This window comes from Diabrotica undecimpunctata, chromosome 9 (genome assembly GCF_040954645.1).
Source record: "Diabrotica undecimpunctata isolate CICGRU chromosome 9, icDiaUnde3, whole genome shotgun sequence".
In the NCBI taxonomy this organism is placed as follows: domain Eukaryota; kingdom Metazoa; phylum Arthropoda; class Insecta; order Coleoptera; family Chrysomelidae; genus Diabrotica; species Diabrotica undecimpunctata.
The window spans coordinates 120,954,861-120,982,480 of NC_092811.1; the positions used below are offsets into that span (position 1 = coordinate 120,954,861).

The window sequence follows — 27,620 nt, forward strand, 5'->3', positions numbered from 1 at the left end:
CCTAACAGTGTCAGTCCCATATTAAAAAGTCAAACGACGATTGGGGCATTACCTAGTGCCAGGGTGCGTAACTATATATTAAAGTCCAGTCGCCAAGTTGGCTGGGGCATATTTTGACAGAATCAGGGCTGGAAACCTACAACACAAAAGTTCCTATCTCGCAGTATTAACAGCTTACAGACTCCTTTCATTGAAAAAAGAAGAATTATTAGAAATAGTGGAAGTGTATACTAAACCCATAAAATGTTGGGTAGTATATATTTAAAAAATAAATATATTTCAGTTGTTATAATTAATTTAACATAAATATTCCAGTAAATATTTGTATTAATCATTATGTCATTGTTTGTTACTTCTATTTAGTTCATATTTTAAATTTTATTAATATGGATAGCCAAATTGGTCTATCAACTAATACCATGGTAAGTTTTTCTATATTAAATATGATAAATGTTCTTTAAGAGTTAATATTTTAGATGAGCAAGGATGCACTTAAATTACAAGGCAAACTTGGGTATTCTCCTGTGGATCAGTTAGAAAATCTTGGTCTAATAAAGGAATAAAAAAAGAACTGGTGATGGAATGAGATAAGTAGATAAATATAATGCTTTCTTATACAATTTATTAATTGGATTTACTGACTTAGGTGGCTTTTTTTCTGTTCCAGGTCTTAAGTTACCTACAATCTATATTTTTTTGTAAAGAGCATATTTCCATTGCATATAAAGAATTTGTTTTTATTAGATCGAATTATTTGTGTTGTAGGTACATAATTTTACATACAAACTAAGAGAATAAATTTATAATTTATAAAGGGATCAGTTTTAATTTTTAAATTGGGCTCCAAAAAAAAGACACTATCATGGAGAAATGGATGCTAATACTTTTGGAGGTTAGTTGGAGACTGATCTTACTAATATTTGTTAAGTTTATGTTGATTCTGTGTTGTTAGCCTAGTTTAAGATATAGGTGCCGGAGTTAGGCAACACGGATGACGGGGGTTAGACAGATCAGGTGAAGGTTGCCGAAGCTCGGGCATGGAGGTATGTTTTAGGGTTGAGAATAAACTGATGTTTATGTGAAGTAAGGATTATTATTTGTAACCCCTCTTCGATAACACGACAGATTCCATCCTAGTAAAACGTCAACAATAATTAAGTATGCCATAAGCAAGGACACTAAACACAGATGTAGTCAACCGTTCTTGTGCCATAAGACCTTTTCTGACGGGTGACCTACTTAATTTTGTGAAATTTATTTCCTCAAAATATTTTTATTTCGTACAATAAATAATTTTATTATTTGTTATCAGTAAATTGTATGGTGTAAATTAATAAATATTTATTTTCGGTAATTTGTAAAGTTCTCTTTTATTTACATTTGTTTACTATTAATATTGGCTATGAGCACGTGTGATTGGTTGTATAGTAATTTCCAGAACATAACGACTGTGTCCGCTCCTACGACCAACGGGCATTAACGAGACTAGCAGTGTCACCAAACGGAAGGGTGCCAAATAAAAACTAGGTTTAATTATTAATTTATCTGTGTGTGTGTGTGTGTGTGTGTGTGTGTGTGTGTGTGTGTGTGTGTGTGTGTATGCCATCTAGTCTAAGAACTATGAACTATATAAAGGTAAAAATTCCAAATCCATGACAAATCAGATGGGGATGTAAAAATTGTTATAGTAATTCTTAAAACATTTTGTGCTTTGTTATATATACATGACAATGATATATTTTAATCGACATCTTGTTTTACAATTATAACACCATAGAACTGAAAACCATTTATTATAATATTAATATCCAACAAGAAGAAAGACTTGGTTGTCAAATAGAGTTAAAATTTTATGAATCATAGTTAATTGTAGGTTATGTAAAACGTCACTGTCAATTTCTTTTCGTGCTCGTGCAAATACAGGAAAAGTGCATTTGACCATGGCTGATGAAATAAAAAATGTAGTGGAAAATGGGGGCGATGCGCCTCCCAAGACAGCTAAACAGCTTGCCAAAGAAGCAGCCAAACAAGCTAAATTGGATAAACTAAAACAGAAATTAGAGAAACAGCAAAATGCAGCTCCCAAAAAGGATAAAGAAGAGGTAAGTCTGTCGGTTTAACATATGTTTATTGAATGAAAAGTTGATCGGCGTTGATACACTCTGATTCAGTTTTAGAAAAGCCATAAATTGCAGTGATTTTGTGTATAATTTACTTGATGCAATATATTTATTTCCTTATGCAATTTTGTCCTGAGGGATTTTTGTTCACGCACAGGAAAATCTAGATATTCCTATGGTATTTCATGAAAGATTTTATTTTTTAGAAAAAAGAGAAAAAGAAAGAAGTCAAAGAGGCTGCAACCTATAGCATCTCAACACCAGAAGGAGAGAAGAAAGACACCACAGTTGCTTTACCTGATGCCTATAGTCCCAAATATGTGGAAGCAGCTTGGTATAGTTGGTGGGAAAAGAAACAATTCTTTAAACCTGAATATGGGGTATGTTATAAATAAATTCTTAATGATTTTTTATTTCTAATTTTTTTTGTAATTGTAGCGAAAGTCTATACTAGAGCCAAATGAGAATGGGAAGTTTGTTATTATTATTCCTCCACCTAATGTAACAGGGGCTTTACATTTGGGACATGCTTTGACCAGTTCAATACAGGATTCTCTAGTCAGATGGTATGTATATTATCAACATCTGTATTATTACTTAGCACATCCAGAAATTCGGAAGTCACAACTTATTTGCATCTTAGATTATGTGTGGCTTCCACATGCTGTTGCCTAGTTAGCTAACTACTGATTTGACTTTGCAATGAAGTAATAATGATGAATGAACATTGTCATAAATTGACCCAAAAATCTTCAAATTAGTCACGGCTTTGAATTTTGAACATAACTTTCTCATTAACAAATGTTCAACTATTTATGTTTGGCAAAAATGATTTTTGATTTTATCTAAGACAGCTGCCGAATTTGTGTCTAGACTGACTTTTAAAGAACACTTTTAAATGTTGTTTCCTTCAAAACCATATATGCAAATCATAAGAAAGCTATGCTTTCAATATTTATTATTGTATTAGTTATTTATTAAGTTTACAGGGTTTTTGTTAAGAATGATCATTATATAAGCATCTATATTTTTTGATAATACTTTTTGTAAACCTTGGGGATTTTTTATTAACCTGCTATCTATGTTATGCCTGAGACTTCTTGAGTACAGTAATTTTTAACTATTTTGTAATGATCTTCATCTCACCTCTTACACATATAGAGTTACTATGATGTTTTTAGGCATAGGATGAAAGGAGAGACAACTTTATGGAATCCAGGCTGTGACCATGCTGGAATAGCTACTCAGGTAGTTGTGGAAAAGAAGTTATGGAGAGAAGAGAAGAAAACTCGTCATGATATAGGACGGGAGAATTTTGTCCAACAAATTTGGAAATGGAAGGATGAGTAAGACATATTAATATTATTTTTTAATTATTTTTAAATTATACCATTATTAAATTAGACATTAATGAGCTGTCTTTATTTAATTGTCAGAAAAACAATGTATTCATATAAAATATCGACTATACCAACAATACTTAAATTTGTCTTTGTGTATTTCATTGTAAATATGTGCTTATATACAGGGTGTCCCATTAAAATTAGCACAAATAGAATAGCTGAATATTGCCTACTTCAGAAATATTTTTCATTATTTTGAAAGAGAGATCTTCAGTGATTCTATGTCCCATTCTTAATGGGAGAACTGTGCACTGTATACCAAATTTATATTATTATAATGTTTGTAGAAAAGGTGTACGAATTTATCACCAATTGAAAAAAATGGGAGCATCATATGATTGGGACAGAGCTGCTTTTACCATGGACCCAAAATTATGTAAAGCTGTAGTGGAAGCATTCGTGAGACTTCACGATGATGGCACCATTTACAGATCAAACAGATTGGTCAATTGGTCGTGTACGCTGAAATCTGCTATTTCTGATATTGAGGTAACTATAGTTCTTTTCACAACCTATTTTCAGTGTATTCTCTTTAAATTTCCATTATGACAAAAGAGGTAGACATCACATCCAAAAACTGCAACCATACCGGAAATCTTCTATAAAATGTATGGTATGGTTTTGGAGTTTCACGACACATTGGCTGCCTGATTTGGAAATACAATTAATCCCCTAAAAGTCAAAGAGTACAATCGATTCTCAAGGATAAAAGATGGCATATTTCCAGTTAGAATGCTGCTTGTATTTCTAAGCTATTTCTTCCATCTGAATGCTGCCTTTATCTTATGCTTTACCTTTTAATATTGGATATTTACTATTTTTATTATTATTTGTGTATTGGCTTGTCGATTTGTTTAATGTTTTCAATTCCACAAGTCCTGAATTTAAGGCTGGAAATAGATTTACGAACCTTGTGATCAAAAGATAATTTTTGTTTCAATTAAATGTTAGATCACCCTTATTGTAAGCCACGTTTCTACAAAGCACACTGTATATTCACTTGGTGATAGTATTTCAGTGAAACGAACCTCAGGCTTTGACATGGTCACACATAGTACCATCTGGTCTACACAAGCTGATGATACTCTTCTTAGAGCATCTGACGAGGCCAGCTATATTTGTCTCAGCAACAAATAAAGTTGCTTGAACTTACTAATGCTCTAAGGGACTTAGATATAAATAATAAATAAAACAATAAATAAAATAATAAATAAACATATATATTCAGAGACTGAATATGAAAAAACTTTGTAAACAATGGATATCGCGAATTACAAGTGCTTGATGCATTTTAAGGAAAATAAGAGTAATTTTTGGCCTCAATTTGTAGGCTTCAAAGAAAGAATGGTGCCATTGGCGGTAAAGGCCATAGGGTCAGTGTTTTGAGAAGTGAAAGGAATTTTGTAGAAAAGTATAAAGTATTGAATAAAGTAAAAACATAACTGGAAAATTCTACTCTCAGCTTCTAATGAAACTCTGCACAAGCATTCCTCAAAACAAACCAAGCTTAAAGAAGAAAAATGCTTTTCAGGCAGAGCAATGCACCTTCCCACTTAAGTATTTAGGCAATGGGGAACTTGCGATCTGGATCTGGACCATAAAAAGCTGAAATATCCACCACATTCTCCAGATTTGGCACCTTATGACAAAACTGAACACATTCCTTTCTGGTCATGGCTTTTTGTTTATTGAAGAAGCCAAAATCTCTTTAAAAGAATAAATTGCTGCAACTTTACCTACCATCAACGTAAACTTCTCAAAATTTTCATAAATTATATTGTATTTTTTTATTTATAGGTGGACAAAGTAGAACTTCCTGGTCGTACTTTCCTATCAGTACCAGGATATGATGAAAAGGTAGAGTTTGGTGTTTTAGTTCACTTTGCATACCAAGTGGAAGGATCTGAAGAAAAACTGATAGTAGCCACAACTCGTGTGGAAACAATGTTGGGTGATACTGCTGTTGCTGTACATCCAGATGATGAAAGGTAAACTATTATCATTTACTAGTATTTTTAAGTATCTTTATTAATTTATTTTACTTTAGCAAATACTTTTTAGAATTCAGCAACATATCTAACAATCTTTGATCATGATATTTTTCACATAAAAACTGTAAAAATTGCTCCGGTAATTACGAGTGCGTTTCTAAAACGATTCCTTTTAAAATGGGTCGTCTATGAAGCGCCAAAGATACGGGGTTTAAAAGCGAAACGATTTTACAATTTCAAAAAGTGAATTCATAAATTAAAATTTATAAAAATTTATAAAATAAGTTCCAGTTCTAATCAATTAAAACTGATGTTTTTTTTTTAATTTGGTGTATCTTGTGACATAGATCATAAAAATGCATTTGATTCATTTGTTAATTGTTTATTTAACCGAGTAATTTGTTTATCCAATTTAAATAAATATTTATGTTGCAAAATTTTAGTTTTTTTCTTATTATTATTAGTAGAAAAAGTTATGAAATGATAAGCAACTTGAATATTTATGTATTATAGGTATGAATAATATCTTTTAACAAAATTTAATCTTGTTTTAGGTATACACATTTACACGGAAAATATGTCATCCACCCATTCTGCGATAGGAAACTACCAATAGTCGTGGATGATTTCGTGGAGTTGGGATTCGGTACTGGAGCTGTCAAAATTACCCCTGCCCACGATCCAAATGATTACGAAGTGGGAAAAAGGCACAACTTACCTTTCATCAACATTTTTGATGACGAGGGAATCATCGTTGGAGATTATGGAAAATTCACTGTGAGTATTGTAAACAAAATTGTAAATTCGTAGGCAAAAAGTAACCTATATTGTAACGAATAATTTTGCCTACCACATAGGGTATTATTACAGGGGGTTGAAAATTGGGGACAGAAATTATTGGGGCAGAGATAGGGCAAGCAAAATAAATCGAAACTTATGCAAACGGCGCTCAGGGTTTATTTGGAGTAGCTGGGTCGTGGATAAGTTGAATGACAAGGGGATTAGATTGGAGCAACTACAAAAAAATGAAACAAAGGGGTACTTACATGAATCTCCTGGACAAATGGACAAAACAAAACAACAAGAAGGACTTCTAGCTATTTAAAATGAGGACGCCGATTCGAGGTGCCAAATTATAACGATTACAACAACTAGTTGTAACTATTGAAATAATTATTAGAAATGCAAAATATATCTTTTTAAACGAAACTCAAAGAAGGGGTTAGAGAGTTAGTTAAGAGAAATAAACAAAATGGTTTAGAAAAATAAATTAAACATTTATTGTTGTCTCACCACAAACAGTTACAAAAATACAGATGGCACAAAATACTATATAGATAGTTACAGAGATAAATACCAAAATAACAAAGAAACACTTATTATGCCCTACGCGTTTACAACATCCGTTTACAAGTGGGAGATACTACAAAACTACAATAAATTGTTACTGGGCTATAATCTGTTGCAGAAATATATCTTCTTAATGAGACTATTCATATGGGTTAACCTTTTTCTAGAAACAAAACAAACTAATATCAAAAAATAAAACTAGCTGTCAGATGTCAATACTTGAATTTTAAAACTGAGAATAATGACAGCTATGACCACGCCCTAACACATATGATTCTATAGTATAATTTCACTATTTGAGAGAGTGAGTCATCGTTTAAAGGCCCAGAAATGCGGAAAGCTGTTTGGAAATCCAGTGACGTACACTTACTTTTATTTTAACGTTAATTATATTTTATTTTTCAAATATTAATGTTCGAAATAGGCCACAATATATTTATTTACAAGTTTTTACTGACGTTTCGATCTCTATATCCAAAGACCGCTTTCAAAGATATAAATGATAGTTATATTTATTTTATTTGTTTATTATTATATATTTTTATAATCTTATATTGTTTATTTTCTTTTTTTTTTTCTATCTTTAAAAACGGAATAGAGATCGAAACGTCAATGTATTAAACATGTAAATAGATATATTGTGGCTTATGTCCAACCTTCTCCCTAAAAATACAGAATGCCACAAACAAGCAGCGATAGAAAAATAAATATATCTGTCGTTTGTATGTTTGAAAACGGTCTCTTTATAGAGATCGAAACGTCCGTAAATTAAACATTTGAATAAAGATATTGTGGCTTATTCCCAACATTATTTCTAAAAATACAGAACGACAAACGAAAAGCCATAGAAAATAAATAGTACTATCCTTTGTATAATTCAAAACGGTCTCTGGATATAGAGATCGAAACGTCAATAAATAAACATATGAATAAATATTTTGTGGCTCATTCCCTACATTCCCCTAAAAATACAGAATGCCACAAACAAAAAGCTATAAAAAAGAAGTAATTTTGCAGAAAGTTTACTGATACCAACCGGCTGTCGCGGAAGTTACGCTAAAACGTCTTTTGACGTGACCCGTCCTTAAAGAGTTACACAATGAAATTTTTTTAAAACAAATTTTAAGACAGTTTCCACACCACCCCAGAGGTATGTCTTGTGGCGCGATACTTTTTATAAATGGGTGTTCGCCAAGAGCCATATTGTCTCATTAAATAAATTGAACAAAACACTTAAACAGTATAAAACAAAACAAAATAAAATCCTATAAAACAAAATAAAATTCTATAAAAACAAAATAAAAATAATGTTTGATGTGTTTAAACACAAACACTATACACACTTACTATGTTCTTCTCGTTTTTTTTTGTTTTTGGTTTTTTTATGCTGATGTTCTTATTAAACTATTAGAAAATATTATTCGCTGTCTAAACCTGAAGATGCAGTGCTGCTATCGCTGTCATTATCTTCACCACCTGGTGTAATTATAATTGGCTCTAGTAAAACTTTGATATGAGTGTCAAGTTCCCACATACGATGTTCTTCTTTAATTATGTGGCCTATACATTTAGCCCATTTCTCTGGAGTTACATGGAGGATTGCTTGAATCAAAAGTTTCTTAATTTCGTTTAATTTGAACGTTTTGTTATTGCGTGCTACTTCTCCTTTCACTTGCTCCCAGATAAGTTCAATGGGATTAAGTTCGCAATGATAAGGTGGTAGACGCAGAACTTTGACACCATAATCTTTTGCAGTTTCATCTACAGCATATTTAAGATATTCATTTTTCCTTAACCGTGCAATGTCAAGTAGCTAAATTTTGAGCATTGATTCTTCGTATGCAATCCACTTTTCTGTAAGCCATTCTTGAATCCTCCCTTTCAATTTCTTTAATAATCACCTGTTTTTTTCGACTCAAATTGAAGAAAACCATCATCAAGAAACCCTGTATCACTTCCTATATGGGTGACGATTAAACGCCGTCCCTTTCCTGATGGAGCTTTTAATCCTGTATATCAGCCTTCTATGAATGCTTCGCGTTTACTTTTGACATTTAAATTTTGCCAAACTTTTCCAACTGTATGACCTTTTCCAACCTTGGTTAATCCAGGTTTCATCCAAATAACATATTTTGCGTCCAGTGCTGCGAATTTTGCGTATTTCTTCTCCGCACAATAATTTTATTTTTTTCTAATAGCATACTTTTTCTGTTGAGTTTTACATATCGAAAGTTCATTTCACGCATTTTACCTTTTTCTTGCTTTTTATTTTCCGATGTATTTTTAAGTACACGATAAATACAGCTAACGGATACTTTTGTTAAACTGCTACAAATGTCGACCGCTTGGCTAACATTTAATTCCATTTTTCTGCCGACAATTCCTTCATAAACGTTTCGTATTATTACCTTCTCTTCGGACGTTAACATTTTCCGTCTCTATTGCGGCATTTCATTTTTGGAATTAACATCAGAATTTTGCAGTCTTCTCTTGGAACAACTCGGTTTTTCGTCCAACTCCAATAAAACTCAAACCAAATAATCACAGAATATAACTAAAAATTTACTATAAAACGACAAACTATAACACTCGTATTATCAATAACACGTTTTATCAATAACACAAACTTATCGCATAAAATACCCTACCCTCAGAAACGCCAATGTAACTAACCCATTGTTGATGGGCACTCGCTCGACAAAAACTAGTTTTACGGCTTTCTGTGGATCTGAATTGAAACGGGGTTCCCTCGCTAATTCCAAAGTTGCCAAACGATTGAAAAATATTGTTTTAAAATATCGATTTTTATTTTATAAATTTAAATATGTAACGAAACGGAACATATAAATAAAATTTATTTCATTACAATTTTGTGCTTAATTTTTACTATTGAAAAAATCAGGTTTTTTTGTATTTTTATGACGGTAATAATCGCTGCGTGGAAGAATACAGGTTTTGTATGACCATAATTACTACTTGTGAACAAGAATTGGCTACACTGTACGACAACTTCTGGTCAAGTCTACTATAGAGAAGCACAAATAAATATACTACTTTATATATTCTGTAATTTCTTATGAGGAAACGCAGCTTGCAATCGAGAAAACAGGCAGTTTTCGAGGGCCGCTGTGTACATTTAAATTTGAGGATATTCGGCGTTTAAACTATGATATCACTCTTCTAAATTGAGGGTTTCTACTTTAATTATTACAATTTCTTTAAATTATGAAAGCGATTATTAGAAAAAAAATGTCTATCTTTATTTTAAAAGTTTAACACAAAAAAAAGTTTCTGGATTTCACTAAAATTTTTTTACTTTAAATTTCTTGTAACTGGACTGGGAATCTCTGACACACGAACAAAAAAAACTGCATCTATAGTCTGGAACGACGACCAGAGACAAGCAAAAATGAGGTTGAAGTGGCACTAAACGCAAACCTTGGACTTGGTTTCTTAAAACTCAATAATGGAACATGTTATTATTTTCCAAATTTGTTGTATATCACACAAATTGTGTACACAAATCTCTTAGATACTTGGAAACATAGAAATAGTGACTACCCTTCCAAAACTGACACTTTACATAGAGTATAATTCACTATTTCCAACAAATTTGCCCGGCTTCTTGACCGACTAAATTAAATACGTCTGCTTCAATCGCCCATCTTCACAAACCTCACTGTAACTACACATGAATTTTACACTGCTACACATTTTCCATGAAAATGGGACAAAAAACGAGAAAACATTACAAATTTGACGTAAAATTTGGACAAACGCTGAAGCCAACTGCCCCTAACAGAGACCTCAGCGAGAGTGACTTAATTCTTAAAAATCATTCGCTTACCTTGGTATAAACAAAACACTTAACGGGAACGGGGACGCAAAATATCCTAAAGTGGCTCTGATCAAAGAATACCGAGGAAATACCCATTTGTGAAATATAAACATTTTAATGTTTTAATACATATACGAGGGGATTTCAATATATACCAAGGAATTCAAAAATGCTACAGCATATGTGTTAAAAAATATGCATACATTAGTAAAACATAAAATTTTTTAAAATATCAGCAATTTTATTACAGAGAACGCCAATGTGATCGAGGTTTCGTCGCGCAAGTTTTAAAATGACCTGTTTTGGCGGTATTGTGTGTGATATAAAATATAACAATTAATAGATGCAACTGAATAAATGCTGAGCTTCCGATTGTTTCGGCAGTGGAAGAATTACAGTGCAACCGGCTACAACTTCATCATAATGTGACACTGATTGACAATTGGCAATAGGACGATTTTGAACTAAATGGTACACAAGAAATTTGCAAGAAAATACTATTTTATTAACATCAAAATGAAGCTTATATTATGCCATTTACAATCTAATTAAGTATGGAAAATAATGTCATCAAGATGGTGACCATCACGTTGGATCCGTTTTCGATCCTCTTTATGAAATCCTCCATAACATAGCTCGATCAATAGTCAGGATTTCCTGGCGAATTGCGTGGATCCCTTGCGTTTATCCCTTTTCTGCGTAGTTCTGGAACCAAAAAATTTTGGATCATGTCAACGTAGCAAATAGAATTAACGGTGACGGTATGGCCAGCCTCTTCGAAAAAATATGGCCCAATAATGCCAGTCAGCCCAATGGCACACCACACGGTGAATTTTGGGGAATGTAAAGGACACTCATGGAGATTTCGTGGGTGTTCAGGAGCCCAGTACCTGTAATTCTGTTTATTAACAGTTCCGTCCAAATGGAAATGAGCTTCGTCGCTCATTAGAAGATGCTGACCTAAGTTATCCTCGTAGGGGTGAAATTTTAGGTCCTTATGCAACATTTTTCTAAACGATTCCCGATTAATGTTTAGCTCAATTGCATGTTGTCGGGCGGACCATGTAGGGCTTCTGACGACGGCATATCTCACTCGCTGTATGTTTACAGGAGTTCTTACTGTTCTATTCGGAACTTTTTCGTTGCTTTTTTTTTTTTCATGACACTGCCTGTTCTAAAATTCTTTATCCATCTTAGGATTTTGTTGCGAGATGGAACCGCTCCACGCCTACCAATATTAAAGTGAGTGCGAAAAAGCCGCTGCGTAGTGATGACTGATTCTTGATTTCGGATAAACTGCTCCATGTTTACTGAAATGGCACACTACTACAGAGGTAGTAACGCAGCGCTTGTCCCACTCTCATCCCTTCAAGCTTCGTACTATGCGTTCTAAAAACATCCGGCTCCCGATTGTCACCCAGTATTATCTCTTAAAGTCTAAATATCGCGGGTACAAGCACTTCTTGCATACTGAATGATTTTAACGAACTTTATATTGATTATTCCACATTTACAGGGAATGAAACGATTCCATGCCAGAAAAGAAATTGTAAGCGCTTTAAAAGAAAAGGGTCTTTATATAGACACGAAGAACAACCCTATGGTGGTCCCCATTTGTAATCGTAGCAAAGATATTGTGGAACCTATGCTGAAGCCTCAATGGTAAGTAAAGAATCTTTTAGAATTGCGAGTATGTATGGCTATTAAATCATGAAATTGATACTGTAATCATTTTATTTGGATTTTATACATATATACTTATTATTAACTTTAATATACATCCCTACTCTGATTTGTGACGTTTGTCTTTTAAACCTTCAAATATTTGTTACCTTTAATGTGGATTTCACCTTAGGAAACCCTGTCCCATCCCCTAAAAAACAAACTACACATTCAAAAAATTTGAAAAAATTTGAGAATGTATATGTGATAACTAGAAGTAGTTTGATAAATTTTGAGAAAACTTCATGTTTTCGTTTTCGAAAAAACTCAAAAAAACTACTTTTTTTCAAGTATAAAGCGGGAAAACTAAACATACAATTTTGTTAATTTTATTATAGCATAAATATATAATACTAAGAATTACTTTTGAATTTTTTTTAAATTTTTGAATGTACAGTTTTGTTACAATATAAAAAAGGGTTAAATCATCGTCATAATGATAATGATTTAAATAAAACGCTTCCTTTTGTATACCCTATCCATAACTTTTCTTTACTTGTACAATGGCTCCTTTAAATGTAAAATACAGACTAACTGTCTAATAACAAACATACAAAAACATTCTTTAAGCAATTCATATTGAATCTAACTAAAAACATTTTGGAGATTTTCATCAAAGGTCGAAGTCGATCACCCTGTATATATGATGAAGCTTTTCAAGAATAGTATTACAACAAAGTTAATGCTGTGCTATAATTATTTTCAGGTATGTGCGATGTGGTGAAATGGCCCAGGAAGCCATAAATGCCGTTAACAACGGCGACCTGAAATTAATTCCCGAAGTGCACGTGAAAATCTGGCATCACTGGATGGAAGGTATCCGCGATTGGTGTATATCAAGGCAGCTGTGGTGGGGTCACCGAATTCCTGCGTATTTCGTCACTATGAAGAGCAAACCACAACAAAAACTTTTACCAGGCGTTAGTATTAAACAATTCGGTTGAATTTACCGAAAGTACAAGCTGAATATAGATGCAAATGTCAACCATGAAATAAAATATTTCGGCTGGGCACTGTTGGGATGTTTTTATAATGCATATGCTGTATGCTACAAATATAAAGTGAGAAAGCTTTTAAAAAGTACGTTTTGATTATACTATTTTATGTATTCTGCAAATCTATCCCCTAATCTACCAAAGGGCAATTGCCAAAAAAATTTCTAATAATTAACTGCAATTAATCTCCAAAGAAACGAATATTTACTCATTCTTGTTTAATATAAATCAAAAATTGCAAAATTCCTAAAATAATATAATCAAAATGTACTTTTTAAAAGCTTTCTCTCTTTATATTTGAAACATACAGCATATACATTATAAAAACATGCCAACACTGCTAAACCGAAATTTTTTGTTCCATGTTTGGCATTTGCGGCTATAATCAGCTTGTACTTTCGATAAACTCAACCAACAATTCTATTTATTTTATAAAAATCATCTACAAAAATTACTAATTTAAATTTAAACGATGTTTTCGTTTAGAGCGACGATGGAGAATTTTGGGTTTCCGGAAGGACCAAAGAGGAGGCATTAAAGAAAGCTGTGAAAAAATTCAATGCCACAGAAGATGACTTAATCTTGACTCAAGATGAAGACGTGTTGGATACCTGGTTTTCTGCTGGGTTGTTCCCGTTTTCGATCTTTGGATGGCCTGACGAAACTCAAGATCTGCAAGCCTTTTATCCTACTTCTTTATTGGAAACCGGTCACGATATTTTGTTCTTTTGGGTGGCCAGAATGGTCTTCTTAGGCAAAAAGTTGCTAGGAAAACTACCATTTAAGTAAGTCTAATATACAATTTTTTTGTTTCTTTCGTTATACCAGTATGCGTGTTGTTTTTAGTTCTATTAAAAATTCAAAATTTAGTTTCTACTGTTCTAAAAAATTGAAAGAATTTAAGGATCGTATGCTACGAGTACTTTTTACTTTCTTTTATTTTATCTCACTTCTTTTATTTCATTCTCTATTGTTCTTCTTACTGAGTTTATGTTCATAAATAAACATTTTTGACATTTTAACATAAATCCATTATAAGTACGAAGACGCGCCGTTTTGTAGAGAAACCAGACATATCTTCGTACTAATCATGCTTTTATGTGTACTAGCAATTATGATATTGCGAAAAAACCGAATAAGTCCTGGACATCTACGAATACCTATTCGTCCCAATATACCTACATACATTTGTCATTCATCACTATGGAAGGTGTACAAGATGATAATCTCGAATTAAAAAGTAAAAAAGGCGAAATCTAGAGTGTTTAAAGGTTGTTATTAAGAAAAAAACGAGACAATCTAGACAAGAGTATACTGATTATAAAAGTCGTTCCAATCCAAGTAAAACTATCGGAGAACGATGCAGGTATGTTTTTATAACCTCAAATTTGGTTAAATATTTATTTCTTATTAAACTTATTACATTATAGATGTAATAAGAAATGCTTTCTTGCGATTCCTCGTGAATTTAGAGAAGAGATTTTTATAAACTAGACAACAAAGAGGCTTATCTTCAGTCCCTTATTGAAATATCGACAGTTGCCCGACGGCGTCCTAGACCAAACACTGAAAATAACAGGAGAAAACCACACGAATACTCATTTTCGTACAAAATGACAAGTAGAATGTCTGTAAATCTGCATTTTTAAGTCTGCATGCTATAACGAAACACAGAGTAGGTCGGTTGATAGAGCTTTTAGAAAAGGACAAGTACCTGTTGACATAAGAGAGAAACAAAAACCAGCTAATGCAAAACCTGAACAAATAGTTAATAGTATAAAAGTCCATATTGAGTAAATTCCTGTCAACGTACTACATTGGACTCAAAATGAAATATTTGAACAGAAAACTGAATATAAAAATAATGCATTCTTTATTTTCGGAAAAATTTCCAGATGTCTGAGTTAAATGTGGATTTTTACAACGACTTCTATCAGTTACGCTTCGATAGGTCTCAGATTGACACCTGCAGCAAATGCGAAGAACTAGATCTAAAAATAAAGTTCCAATATTGGAATTATAATGCTAAAAGGGTAGCAATAGCTAAAAAGATGGTGTATGTACGTCGATCAAAACAGTTTTTTGCTAAAATGAATCAGTTAAAGGCCTTTGCCAAAGTGGATCCATCAGTAGGAGGAATATTCATTGAGTATATGCAAAACCTATTTCTACCAGTAACACCTATTCAAGATACATTTTACCTGATTTAACTGACGGTCAGTGTGTTTAACATACATGATCTTAAAACCGGTAAAGGCTACTTCTACGTGTATCACGAAGGATTAGGCAAAAAGGGCACTAACGAGGTGTGTTCCTTCATAATGGAATATATATAAAACATGTTTATCTGAGGAAGTGAAACACTTTCACATTTTCTCTGATGGAGCTGGAGATCAAAACAAAAACCACACAGTTTTAAGTTGAATCCAATAAAAAATATTTATTTTCTGTCCTCTTATAGTTTCCTTCATTAAATTTTGTATCGATATTTATCAGGGGTGGATTGCTCTATACAGTGGAAATTAAAATTGTGATAAATACCGGATAGTTTGCAATAGAAGAAGTCTTTTCTTATTTACTGCTAACTATTCTTAAAAATACTACATCAAAGATTATACAAAAATGTGAAAGGGACATCAGTGACTCCCAGTTCGGGTTTAGGCAAGGTTTAGGAACACGAGAAGCAATAGTAGCAACACAGGTGCTGGTCCAAAATTGTTACGATCAGAAGAAGGATGTGTTCCTATGCTTTTTAGATTATCAAAAAGCGTTTGATCGTGTCCAACACCACAAGTTAATGCAGATCCTCAAGAAAGTTGATATAGACCAAAAAGACATAAGATGCATTGAAAACTTGTACTGGCATCAAACGGCCAGTTAAAAATAGACAATTCTATATCCAAACCCATACACATAAGAAGGGGCGTTCGACAGGGATGTGTGCTTTCCCCTCTTTTATTTAACATTTATTCGGAAGCCATATTTCAAGAGTCTTTGGAGGATGCAAAGATGGGAATCAAAGTGAATGGAGTATTGATCAACAACATACGATATGCTGATGATGGTGTCTTAATTTGTGACAACATAGTCGATCTTCAACAACTTGTCACTATAATCGGAGAATACAGTAAGCGAATGGGATTAGAGATAAATACCAAAAAAACCAAATTTATGATCATCTCCAGAAACTTGGATGCACTCGAAAACTCCACCATAACACTGAATACTAAGTCCATTGAAAGAGTGAGTAAATTTAAATACCTGGGATCGTGGCTTTTTGAAGACTGGGCATCGGACAGGGAAGTAAAATGTCGCATTGAGCAAGCTCGACAAGCTTTCGTAAAATTCAAGAAGGTACTGACTTGTTCAGAGTTCGATCTTCAACTGAGACTAAGGTTTACTAAGTGCTACGTGTGGTCAGTGCTGCTATATGGCGTAGAGGGCTGGACACTCAAAACGAGGGATATAAACAGATTAGAAGCTTTCGAAATGTGGCTCTATCGCCGTATCCTAAAAATACCATGGACAGCGAAAATCACAAATATAGATGTCCTTAAAAGAATAAACCAAGAACGCCAACTTTTCGAAACCATTAAGAAAAGGAAAACGGCGTATCTAGGTCACATCATGCGAAATGAAAAATACCAGTTCCTCCAACTTATAATCGAGGGTAAAATTGAAGGCAAGAGAGGAATGGGACGCAAGAAAATGTCCTGGCTCCGAAACATAGGGCAATGGACAGGGATTAACGACATACAATCTCTGATACATATTGCAAGAAATAGAGAATTAATGGAAAATGTGATCGCTAACATCCATTAGTGGATTTGCATCTGAAGAAGAAGAAGACTGCTAACTTGATTTTTGTGGCATGTCCGTTTTCTTTTCTCACTGATTCATTTATTATATTAATGATGTACAGTTGAAACTGTCTTACCCCAGTATAGAAAAAGAAATAAGTGAAAAAAAAATGTTACAGGTATCTGATCGTTTTAAATCATAGTGACATAAAAAAAATGTATCGAATCGGCCCTATTTTTTATAAACAAAGGCCAAAGTTCGAAAACGTATTTTTTTTTAAATTATATTAGCAACAATTTTTGTATTGTGTCAACTGCTTTCGAGGACTCAGTATAAGTAAATCTTTGTGAACTCACTCGCTTCGAAGTGAGTAAGCAAGCCTATTAAGCGTTTGAGCCGACACTTATACTATAAAGTTGAATATAATTGTCCAATTTATTAGAGTTTTTTTTTTTTAGGGAAGTTTACTTGCATCCTATAGTACGTGATGCTCACGGAAGGAAGATGAGCAAATCTCTAGGCAACGTAATTGATCCCATGGACGTCATAACGGGAGTGTCACTGGAAGGGCTTCACCAACAATTGATCGACGGCAATCTAGACGCTAAAGAGGTAGAGAAAGCTAAACAAGGACAGAAACAAGATTATCCCGAAGGAATACCTGAGTGCGGTACTGACGCGCTTCGGTTCGCGCTGTGTGCTATGTGTTCCGGCAGAGACATCAATCTGGATATTATGCGTGTTCAAGGATACAGATTTTTCTGTAATAAAATCTGGAATGCCACGAGGTAATGAATTGATTATACTTTTATATCTCTTATATTTTTTGCAGAAATATTATTAATTTTTCTTATTTGCTCAACATGCCTTGTATCCTAGAACGTTTGATCCGTTTTATTATTACACTAGCTGATTACAGTATGACTTTTGAATCGTAGTAACTGTCAAACGCGAAATGGACTACCTAAGCTCTGACGTCACAGTGGGCGGGGATTTTAAAAACCTTTTCAAACATTTCTAATTATTGTGAATTTGCTAACAGCAAATAATACCAAACGCACAGAATGAATATTCATAATCAAAAGTTCTTATTGACTCTTCAAACAGTTAAAAAAAAACAATATTTTCAACTTCTTATGGGACAAACACACACAAAATAAAAACGTTTGGAAAGGTTTTCTAAGCCCGGCCCATTGTGACGTCAGACTTACGTAGTCCATTGTTAAACATTCGAAATTTAACACCCTTAAGGCCAGGTTCCTCCAAACAATTTTAAAAATCTAATAAAAATTGTTTTAAAAAATTGCTAGAATAATATAGAATTAATCTCGAAGGCCCAAGCGAACTTGAAGTAGGTAGGAAAAAGAGGAAAGCGGATCGCTTCAAGTGGTTAATTCAGCCATTCAACCGGACCGGGTGACAGCAGCTGTTTACTTTAATCGGCTTTCCTCGAAATAACGTTTTTTCAAGTGAGTGTCACTCGTATTTCGAAACTATTGCACTTATCAAGATAAACCAAACGGCATTTTGCTCTTTAGATGTCTCTCTATGGTTGGTACTACAACCAAAAATTGTTGTTATAGTATTTTTCATATAAAAATGCGTGCACGTCATTCAAGATTTACGACGTCAGAACCCCACAGCGTTGCCAAAACATCAGAATAGTTAGTAAGTGAGGAATTTTTAAAATGTCAACTATTTGTCAAACTACTATATTAACAGTAAATACAATTAGTTTTAAGACTACTGCGACACACTAAAATACATAAGAAAACATTTTAATACAAAATTATATATTCTAAATTTTAAACTTACCTCTTTCAGAGCATTAATAGTAAAAACGTCCCGCCATTATTTCTTGTTCAAAATAATCTATCTTATATAAAAGCTTATCAGCTTTCTATAGACTAATTAGTTGTTTTGGCATAGCACAATCACAATACACAACAATAATTAGTTTTTGAAGCTATTAATCTAAATTTAATATATGTATTTATAAATACAATTTATTAATATATAATATATTATGATCAAATTGTGTAAGAAATCAAAAGCTAAAAAAGCGGCAACATTTTAAACAAGTTTGCCACACGCTGAACTGTCAAAAAATTTGAAGGATTACCTTTATCAGTTGCGTACAATTGTCTAATATATTTAATTAAAATTATTATTTTGTGGAATATTAGACTTAAAGAGTTATTTCATAAAATTTATATTATCAATAATAACAAATGTTTTTGGTTATTTAATCAATATAATTCTAAAATTCCCAATATAATCATGATTACATTTTTCTGATTATTATACCATGTTGACGCCTATGAAAGAACGAGTAGTTCCGCATGGGTTTCGTATTATTAGCTGTGTTAGGAAAATTTGAACTCTAAGGTTGACGTTCTGGAAATTTTAAATATAAGTGACGTCACTTTATATAAATTGTGACGTGCACGCACTTTTATTTGAAAAATACTAGATTTAAAAAAGTTATAAACAAGGAAAAGTCCAAAAAAAGTTGAAACATTCCAAAGTCCGCCATTTTGTATTTTTTTCGGTGAAAATATGTCATTGTAGTGTTGACCATAGCCAATTCCATGCAGAATATGAAACCATTTTGTTTTTTGCTTTCGGGTGATTCGTTTCCAAGAAGTGATGACACCCACCAACAAATTTGACGAGTTTGGCAGCCATTTTCAGAGCAGCTATTTTTGAAAAAAGAAAAAAAAAATCAAGTCGTTTACTTTCACCTGTAACAAGTTGGACTTTCAAATATCTTTTGTATTATAAATAAAATTTATTAAAAAAAAACGTTTTTTGGAGGAAGCTGGCCTTAAGTTTTCAGATATTTTTCAATTTTCTGTGCAATTTTCTCAAATTTTCTTTCTCTAAGTACCTTCTACACATTATTAGAAAAATTAAAAAAAAAGATGCATAAAATCTCAAGTTTTGACGTGACATAGGGAAATACGGATTCATTTTTATATAATAGATTAATTAAAACAATATTTTTTTTTTTCAGATTCGCCTTGACATATTTTGCCTCCGATTTCGAAGCACCTTTGGATAATAAATTGATCGGAAATGAAAGTTTGATGGATTTGTGGATGCTTAGTCGACTAGCAACTGCAATTACTGATGCCAATAGAAGTTTTGCTTCGTACGATTTTGCTGCCGTTACCACTGCTATATATAACGTATGGCTGTACGAACTCTGTGATGTATACTTGGTGAGTTTCCTAATTTTGTGCTTATATGTACAAGATTTGTTATTTAAATTTGTAAATCATTATACTGGAGAATCTTTAGTTAAAAATTATGTAACGGTTATTCTAGAAACTTATTCTAGATCTTCTTCTTCTTCTTCCTTCTTTTATGTAGGCTTTAAAGCATGTTTCTTTTTCATGGTGACTTATCTCGTGCTATTCATACTATCCTATCCTCTGTCATTCTACTAATGTGTTTGTTCCACTCCAGTTTCCGTTTTGTCACCCATCCATTTATGTCTTCTATATTGCATGGTCTTCTTATGTTTTTGCTTCTCTCCCTATCCAACAGACTTTTCCCTGATATTCGTCGAAGTATTTTCATCTCTGTTGTTTCTAGTAGTCGTCCTGTTTTAGATGTGTCAAGTCTTGTCTCCGCCATGTATGTTAATATAGGTCTAATTGCTGCTTTATAGATTTTTGTTGTTGTGTCTTAACTTAGGTGTTTGTTCTTCCAGATTGTGTCATTAAGATAACCCGCCGCTTTACTTGCTTTTAAGCTTTGTTGTACTTCTTTTTCAACATCTCCGTAACTAGTTATATCTATTCCCAGATATCTAAACCTTGCTTCCTGCTTTATTATTTTCCCATCAATTTCGATTTTACATCGTAGTGAGTATTTAGATGTGATACAATTGGTTTTTTCTGCTGATATTATCATATTCTATTTCTTGGCTGTTGTATTGAGGATGTGTGAATCTTTGGAGCTCGTCTTCTGTCTCGGCGATTAATGCGGCGTCGTCTGCATAACATAATATTTGGATTTCTTTGTTCCTCATTCTGTAACCATGACTTTTACGTACTGCTTGTATTATTTCGTCCATTATTATATTAAAGAGAAGTGGGCTTAACGAGTCACCCTGTCCGACTCCACTTTGGACTGGTATACACCGTGTTAGTTTTCCATTTATCTTTGGCTGTATTCGATTAAGTAAGTAGATGTTTTTGATGGTTTGATATTGATCGGTATGATTCTTTTATACAGTAGGTGTAAGACGTCTTCGACATGGATGCGATCGAAACCCTTTGTGAGGCCAATAAAACATAGATATGCTAATTTATTGTACTCGATGGAGTTTTCTGTGATTTGTCTTAGTACAAATACGGCGTCTACGCAGGATCTTCCTGATCTGAATCCTTGTTGTTCATCTGATAAAGTTGTTAGTTTATTGATTTTGTTGGTTAGGACTTTTGTGGTAAGCTTTAGTGCGGTATTCAGTAGATTTTTACCTCTATAATTGTTAGGGTATTCTTTATCTAATTCTAGATGATAAACAAATTGTTATTCAACATATCAAACATTATTAAATATTTCCAAAAGCAAAAATTAACAAATTATCGTTAACTTTTTATCATCATTCAAATGTCAGTAATATCAGTCAAAATGTCAGTACTGTCAAACTGAACATTGAGACATTGCTGTAAACACTAGCCGCACTGGCTAGGTTATTAAGTAAGGCCATTAATTGCATAAAGTAATGACATCGAGTAGCAGTTAAGAAGACTTTGTTATTGCATGTGCAGTAGCTGAAGAAGATGAACATGATATGAATCGTATTTGCTCAAATATGAAATAAACCCAGTTTTTTCAGTATTATAGAATAAGACCCGGCTAAAAACCGGATTGTTAACACAGCCTTAACAATTATATTGTTAAGGACGTTATGCTTATGATTTTGATGTTCTTACCGGTGTATGTACTCTCATTTGTAACAAGTTTTGTTATTTGCAGTTTCTACTATAAATTTTCTGAGTTTATTCTGAGTGTACTTGATATATGCATTGAAAATTTGTGATGCATATTAAGTAACCATATATTCGTTACTTCTAGGAAATCTTGAAACCCGTGTTTGCCAGTGACGACGATGAAGCCAAAAAAACTGCTCAGATTACTCTATATAGGGCGTTAGAAATAGGTCTACGACTTCTATCGCCTTTCATGCCGTTTATCACCGAAGAATTGTACCAGAGACTGCCCAGGCCGAAGGAGGTTACTCAGACAGTCCCGAGTATTTGTGTAGCTTCCTATCCGAGCGAAAAGGAGTACTACAGGTGGAAAAACGAAGATATCGAAGACGAAGTGGACTTTGTACAGCGTGTGGTGAAGAGCATTAGGTCCACCAGGGGTGATTATAATCTTCAAAATAAAACAAAAACTGAAGGTAAAATAATTTATGCATATTCTTCATCGTTTTAACATTGGTAAACATTTGTCATTCAATATTAAAATGTGAAAAATTGGTAATATTATTATTAGAGGCTTGAAAACTAAAAAAATAGTTTTAAAAGCTTCATTTACAGCAAAATATCTGATCAGATTCTAATTTTTTGTATATGATTATTTTTCTAGTCACAAGTATCACAGTAATTTAAGTCTGTAATTATCTCATAAATTAAAAAAAAAATAGGTATTGTTCGTCTTTTAACCCTTAACTGATCCGGCGTCGTCTGACAGACGATTCCATATTTTTAATTATATTTTACTGGAAATTGGCACCGCCCACAGGCAAGTCCCTCTATCTAATCCTTAAACTATTGGAGCTTGACAAGTGGGTGTATCTGCGACAAGTTTCTCTCAGTTCCTAAAAAGTTATCGCAACAATTAGGTCGAGAGTAGTTCCTCAGACGACGCCGGACTGTTGATGTGACTTTTTTTTGTGTGTCATTTTTAGAAATTATGGCCGGGCCATCAAAACGAGTGCGTTTCGGCGATGACGATTATGAGACAACTCTTTTAAAGTGATACAATGAGGAATGTGATAGTGACAGTGATGTAGACGATATTTCGGAAGACCATAACATTGAATCTGAACACGATACATGTTCGGAATTTTCTGATTCTGGCGAGCCTGCAGATTGTGATGAATTAGCAGTAAGTGATAGTGACAAAACCTATGTTTATGGTAAAAATCGACACAGGTGGTGTACGTCAGAAGTTATCCCCTCATCTAGAGCACGTAAATACAACATTGTCATAAAAGTGCCAATTCTAAAAACAAAGGCAAAAATGCTCGGCGAGGCTGCGATACCCTTGTCTGTTTGGAATATGTTGTTTAGTGATAACATTCTACAACATATTGAGCAGAATACAAACACAAAATTACGATCAATGCGTGAGAAATATTCTGCTAGTTCTATCCATCATCTTAGAGAAATGAATGTTATTGAGTTAAGAGCATTTTTGGGACTCCTTGTTTACACTGCCATTTTCAACTCCAGTCACAAAAATATAGACCGTTTATATGCAACAGATGGAACTGGAGCAGTCATGAGCAAAAAAAGATTTGGTTGTTTACTTGCTATCTTATTCGACAATCCTGAATACAGGGAGGAACACAAAAAAGATGATCCAACTGCAGCTATTTCATTTATATTCAATACTTTCATAGAAAATTTTCAAAGTGGATACGGACTTGGTCAATCTGCCACAATTGATGAAATGCTTGTAAGTTTTCGAGGTAAATGCCGGTTTAAAATGTACGTGCCTAACAAACGGGCTAAATACGGACTCAAAATACAGTACGAATGCACGTAATGGTTATTTGTATAATGCTTATATCTACAGCGGAAAAGACTCCGATGGATTTGGTATCAGTGACTAGTACAAAAAATTTCTAAAGCCTACACAAGCTGTGTTGCGCTTAGCTGAACCGCTCTTTGGTAGCAACCGAAATATCACAGCTGATAATTGGTACTCTTCTATTCAATTAGTGGATATTTTACGAACGAAAAACTTGACTTATGTGGGCACACTGAAAAAAAAAATAAGGCTGAAATACCTCAATATTTTGTGCCCAACAGAAACAGACCCAGAAGGGTCAACAATTTATGGATTTAGGGAAGAATGTATCTTAATTTCTCATGTAGGAAAAGTGGGAAAGGCTACAGTACTTATATCTTCAATGCATAGTAGACGTTATAGTGATCCCTCTACTGAAAAACCAGAAATTATTTCTTATTATAATGAGAATAAGGGAGGTGTAGATTCCCTAGATGAAAAATGCTCCAAAAGTACCTCAAGCCGTCGAACCCGAAGATGGCCCTTAACAATTTTTTTCCGCATATTGGACATTTCTATAACAAATTCATATATTCTACATCAGTGTTACAAAAACAATCCAGTAATAAAAGAAAAAAGTGTTTTTGCTTTGGAATTGGCTATGCAGTTAGTGCAAGACGAAATGCATGAAAAGACGAATGACAATGACGAACATTCCACGTCAATTACGTCTTACAATTAGCCAGATACTTGGAGTTCAAGAAGAACAAGAGGACAATCAGACGGATGTTTATATTTTATAAAAAGGCAAGATTTGCAGTTTGTGTCCGAGTAGAAATCGCAGGATGACAAAATACCTGTGCTTGCGTTGCAAAAAGCCTGTTTGTTTGAGATGTACAAAACCACTATATAAAAATTTCATATAAAATTGCTAAACAAATGATGCTGGAAACAAACATTTTTGATCGATTTTTATTTTACCTAGTTTTTTGTTTAGTGTGCAGTTTGATAATTTATCCTAGAAATACATTTTTTTTTTTTCATAGTGTTTTTTATATATTTTTTAATTACTTTACAAAACTATGTACTTTTTCACAAATATTTGTATGGATGTCAGTTTTATTTTAATATTTTTTCTTAACCCAAATAATGCCCAAATCTAATACGTTCACTTTTATATAAATATATTAGGCTATGTTTGTAACATTTTTTCTTAATAAAAAAATTATTTTTGAGTGTCGTTTTGCTTTCTTGAAAACAGTAGTTTCGCAGACTACGCCGGACCAGTTACGCTACTGCTACAGTACCGGACCAGTTAAGGGTTAACAGGTTGACTGCCAAGCTGATTAAGTACTATTTGCCATTATGTATTTGTGAACCATATTGGTACACAGCACTATTTTCCAACGGCAAAGTGTATACCTATATAGTGAACAGCATGCTGATGTAGTCAGTCATTGTTAGGGGTACGGAATTTTCGTTTTTACGAAATAGATACGAATTTCGGCGAAATTTTGAACATAAATGCGATAAATGCAAAATATGGAGTTTTTGTTTATTTCCGCGAAATATCTGCAGGTGCTCAACTCACCCCTAAATAAGTAGGTAGTTACGAAGGTATGGAAAGATTTTACGGAAAGTTTTCTTTTGTAATTTTTGAAAGGATTGTTTATTGTTGTAACACCTGTTGAAACAGAAGGACCTTTCATTTATTATCATTAAATAGATAAAGATAAGATAATAAGGAATTGATTTTTTCAATGTTGATTCTTTGAGAAATATAAATAAGCCGACTGTTGTTATCTGCATTTCGGTCTTTTGTATTGGTAAAAATCTAAGTAGGGATAAAAATCGGCTAATTCTTATTTTCTAAACATATAAATTAGTCAATCTCAAACTGGCTTGGTCACCTAGAAAGAATGCCAGATAATCGAGCTGTAAAAGTAGTCCAGAGATGGAAGCCCCAAGGAAACAGAACAAGAGGAAGGCCCCGTAAAAGATGGATAGACGACGTAGAGAGGGATCTTAAAACCATGAATATCAGCCAGTGGCGAAGGAAAGTATCCGACAGGGCAGAGTGGAAGAACATTGTTAAGCAGGCCAAGACTCACAAAGGGTTGTAGCGCCATTAGAAGAAGAAGAAAGAAGAAGAAGAAGATAAATTAGTCAATCAGTACAATCAGTGCTCATTCCGTCAATTTTTACTGAGTGAGAACATAGTCTATCAAAAAAGTTTTCATAGTAAAATAAAGTTACTTAAAGTATCCCCTAAAATGGGACGCCCTAAAACAATTTTCAGTGATCGAGTCAAAGAATTTGCAGCAGATAGCTTAGATGCTGAGAACTCATGGTTCTCAGCAGTGTCGTATCTAAGTGAATATCTTAATCACATACTCAATTTTTTTGATGTGTGGGAGAATGAAAAATCCAGTATTAAATTTCTCAAAGACAATTACGCCGATGAAACTTTCAGACGTAAACTAGAAATTCAAATGAACTTCACCACCGAGTTCTGTCCAAAATTAATGAAATTAATAGACGATTTGGAATGAGCCAGTTATCCATTCACCCATGTTTTATGGAACAAATTAGAGGACTTAAAATCGTCTCTTGAACACTATCGCCAAGGTTATTTTGATGTAAAAACATCTCGATTGCTCACTGAAAACGAAGAAATTGACGATACACTGAAGGAAATGCTTATGAAATCAAACGACAAAGGCTTTAATAAACTGACTTTCCATATGAGTTTAAAAGACACAAACGAGGCTTTCTTACACATTGGACAGTTATTTAACTCATGTATAGCTGCAAGTTTTACTGTGAACCCGAGTACTCTCAGAAAGCTTTTCTAAAATTTCTTTGTTTAGAAAAATGACACAATTGGAGTACATAGATGGATATACTCACTTTCATAGATGAGTCCTTCAGTCGATACGAAGGAACGAAGATCCCAATGTGAAGGATATTTTGCTTGCTACACAGTGCAGTTTTCTGTCATTTGCCAAAGCAGCATTACAGAGTATCTGGAGTCCAACGAACAGCGTAGACGCAGAACGATTCTTCAGCAAATATAATATTGTAGTGACAGGTGACAGATCGAAGAACAGCTCTTAAATAGTCGTATGTCGAAATTACAACGATGTTAGCTTTTAATTAATGTTTTTTGTTGTTTTATTCGTAGTTAAAAATAAATGCGAAATTTTTTAATTATAAAAAAAGTAAAAGTAAAAAGTAAAAGTAAAAAGTTTTTATCAGTTAGACTCCTAGACCAACTTTGGAAATATAGCCTATTATTTTTTGGCAAGGATGTTTCAAGATAATACACTATTTTAAGTGAAAAGAAAAATAGTTTATTCATCAAATAAAAACACATCAAAAATGCGGATTAATGAAATTAAAAGAAACAATCAGTGAAATGGTATTTACAACAAATCTGACAACGTGTCCACACTTTTTTAGAAGTTTGTTGTGCTTTGTTTCGTCCCTCTGTCTTCGCGACTTGCTTATAGCAATTTTGGCATCTTCCTCTTTTGTTTGTCTTCTGTAAAATGTGACGATTTATATTTTCAGAACTTTCTGCTCTTTTTTTTTTGTTAGAAGACTTTCACCCAACTCTTCTTTAAATTCTTTAATTTTCA

At 33.3% G+C, this 27,620-nt stretch overlaps 1 protein-coding gene across 1 annotated transcript in view; it reads left to right on the forward strand.

Moving 5' to 3' along the window:
- Window positions 1-1,852: 1,852 nt before the first annotated feature.
- The window catches only part of ValRS (Valyl-tRNA synthetase), a 29,723-nt gene continuing 3,955 nt past the window's right edge, over window positions 1,853-27,620 (forward strand). Inside the window, exons 1-13 of the mRNA XM_072545112.1 lie at window positions 1,853-2,102; window positions 2,327-2,500; window positions 2,559-2,686; window positions 3,302-3,466; window positions 3,811-4,012; window positions 5,321-5,511; window positions 6,069-6,291; window positions 12,219-12,364; window positions 13,131-13,344; window positions 13,906-14,204; window positions 17,679-18,008; window positions 20,237-20,444; window positions 22,312-22,642. Of these exons, the coding sequence (XP_072401213.1) occupies window positions 1,941-2,102; window positions 2,327-2,500; window positions 2,559-2,686; window positions 3,302-3,466; window positions 3,811-4,012; window positions 5,321-5,511; window positions 6,069-6,291; window positions 12,219-12,364; window positions 13,131-13,344; window positions 13,906-14,204; window positions 17,679-18,008; window positions 20,237-20,444; window positions 22,312-22,642 (2,773 nt within the window). The 5' untranslated portion in view covers window positions 1,853-1,940. The remainder of the gene's footprint in view (window positions 2,103-2,326; window positions 2,501-2,558; window positions 2,687-3,301; window positions 3,467-3,810; window positions 4,013-5,320; window positions 5,512-6,068; window positions 6,292-12,218; window positions 12,365-13,130; window positions 13,345-13,905; window positions 14,205-17,678; window positions 18,009-20,236; window positions 20,445-22,311; window positions 22,643-27,620) is intronic.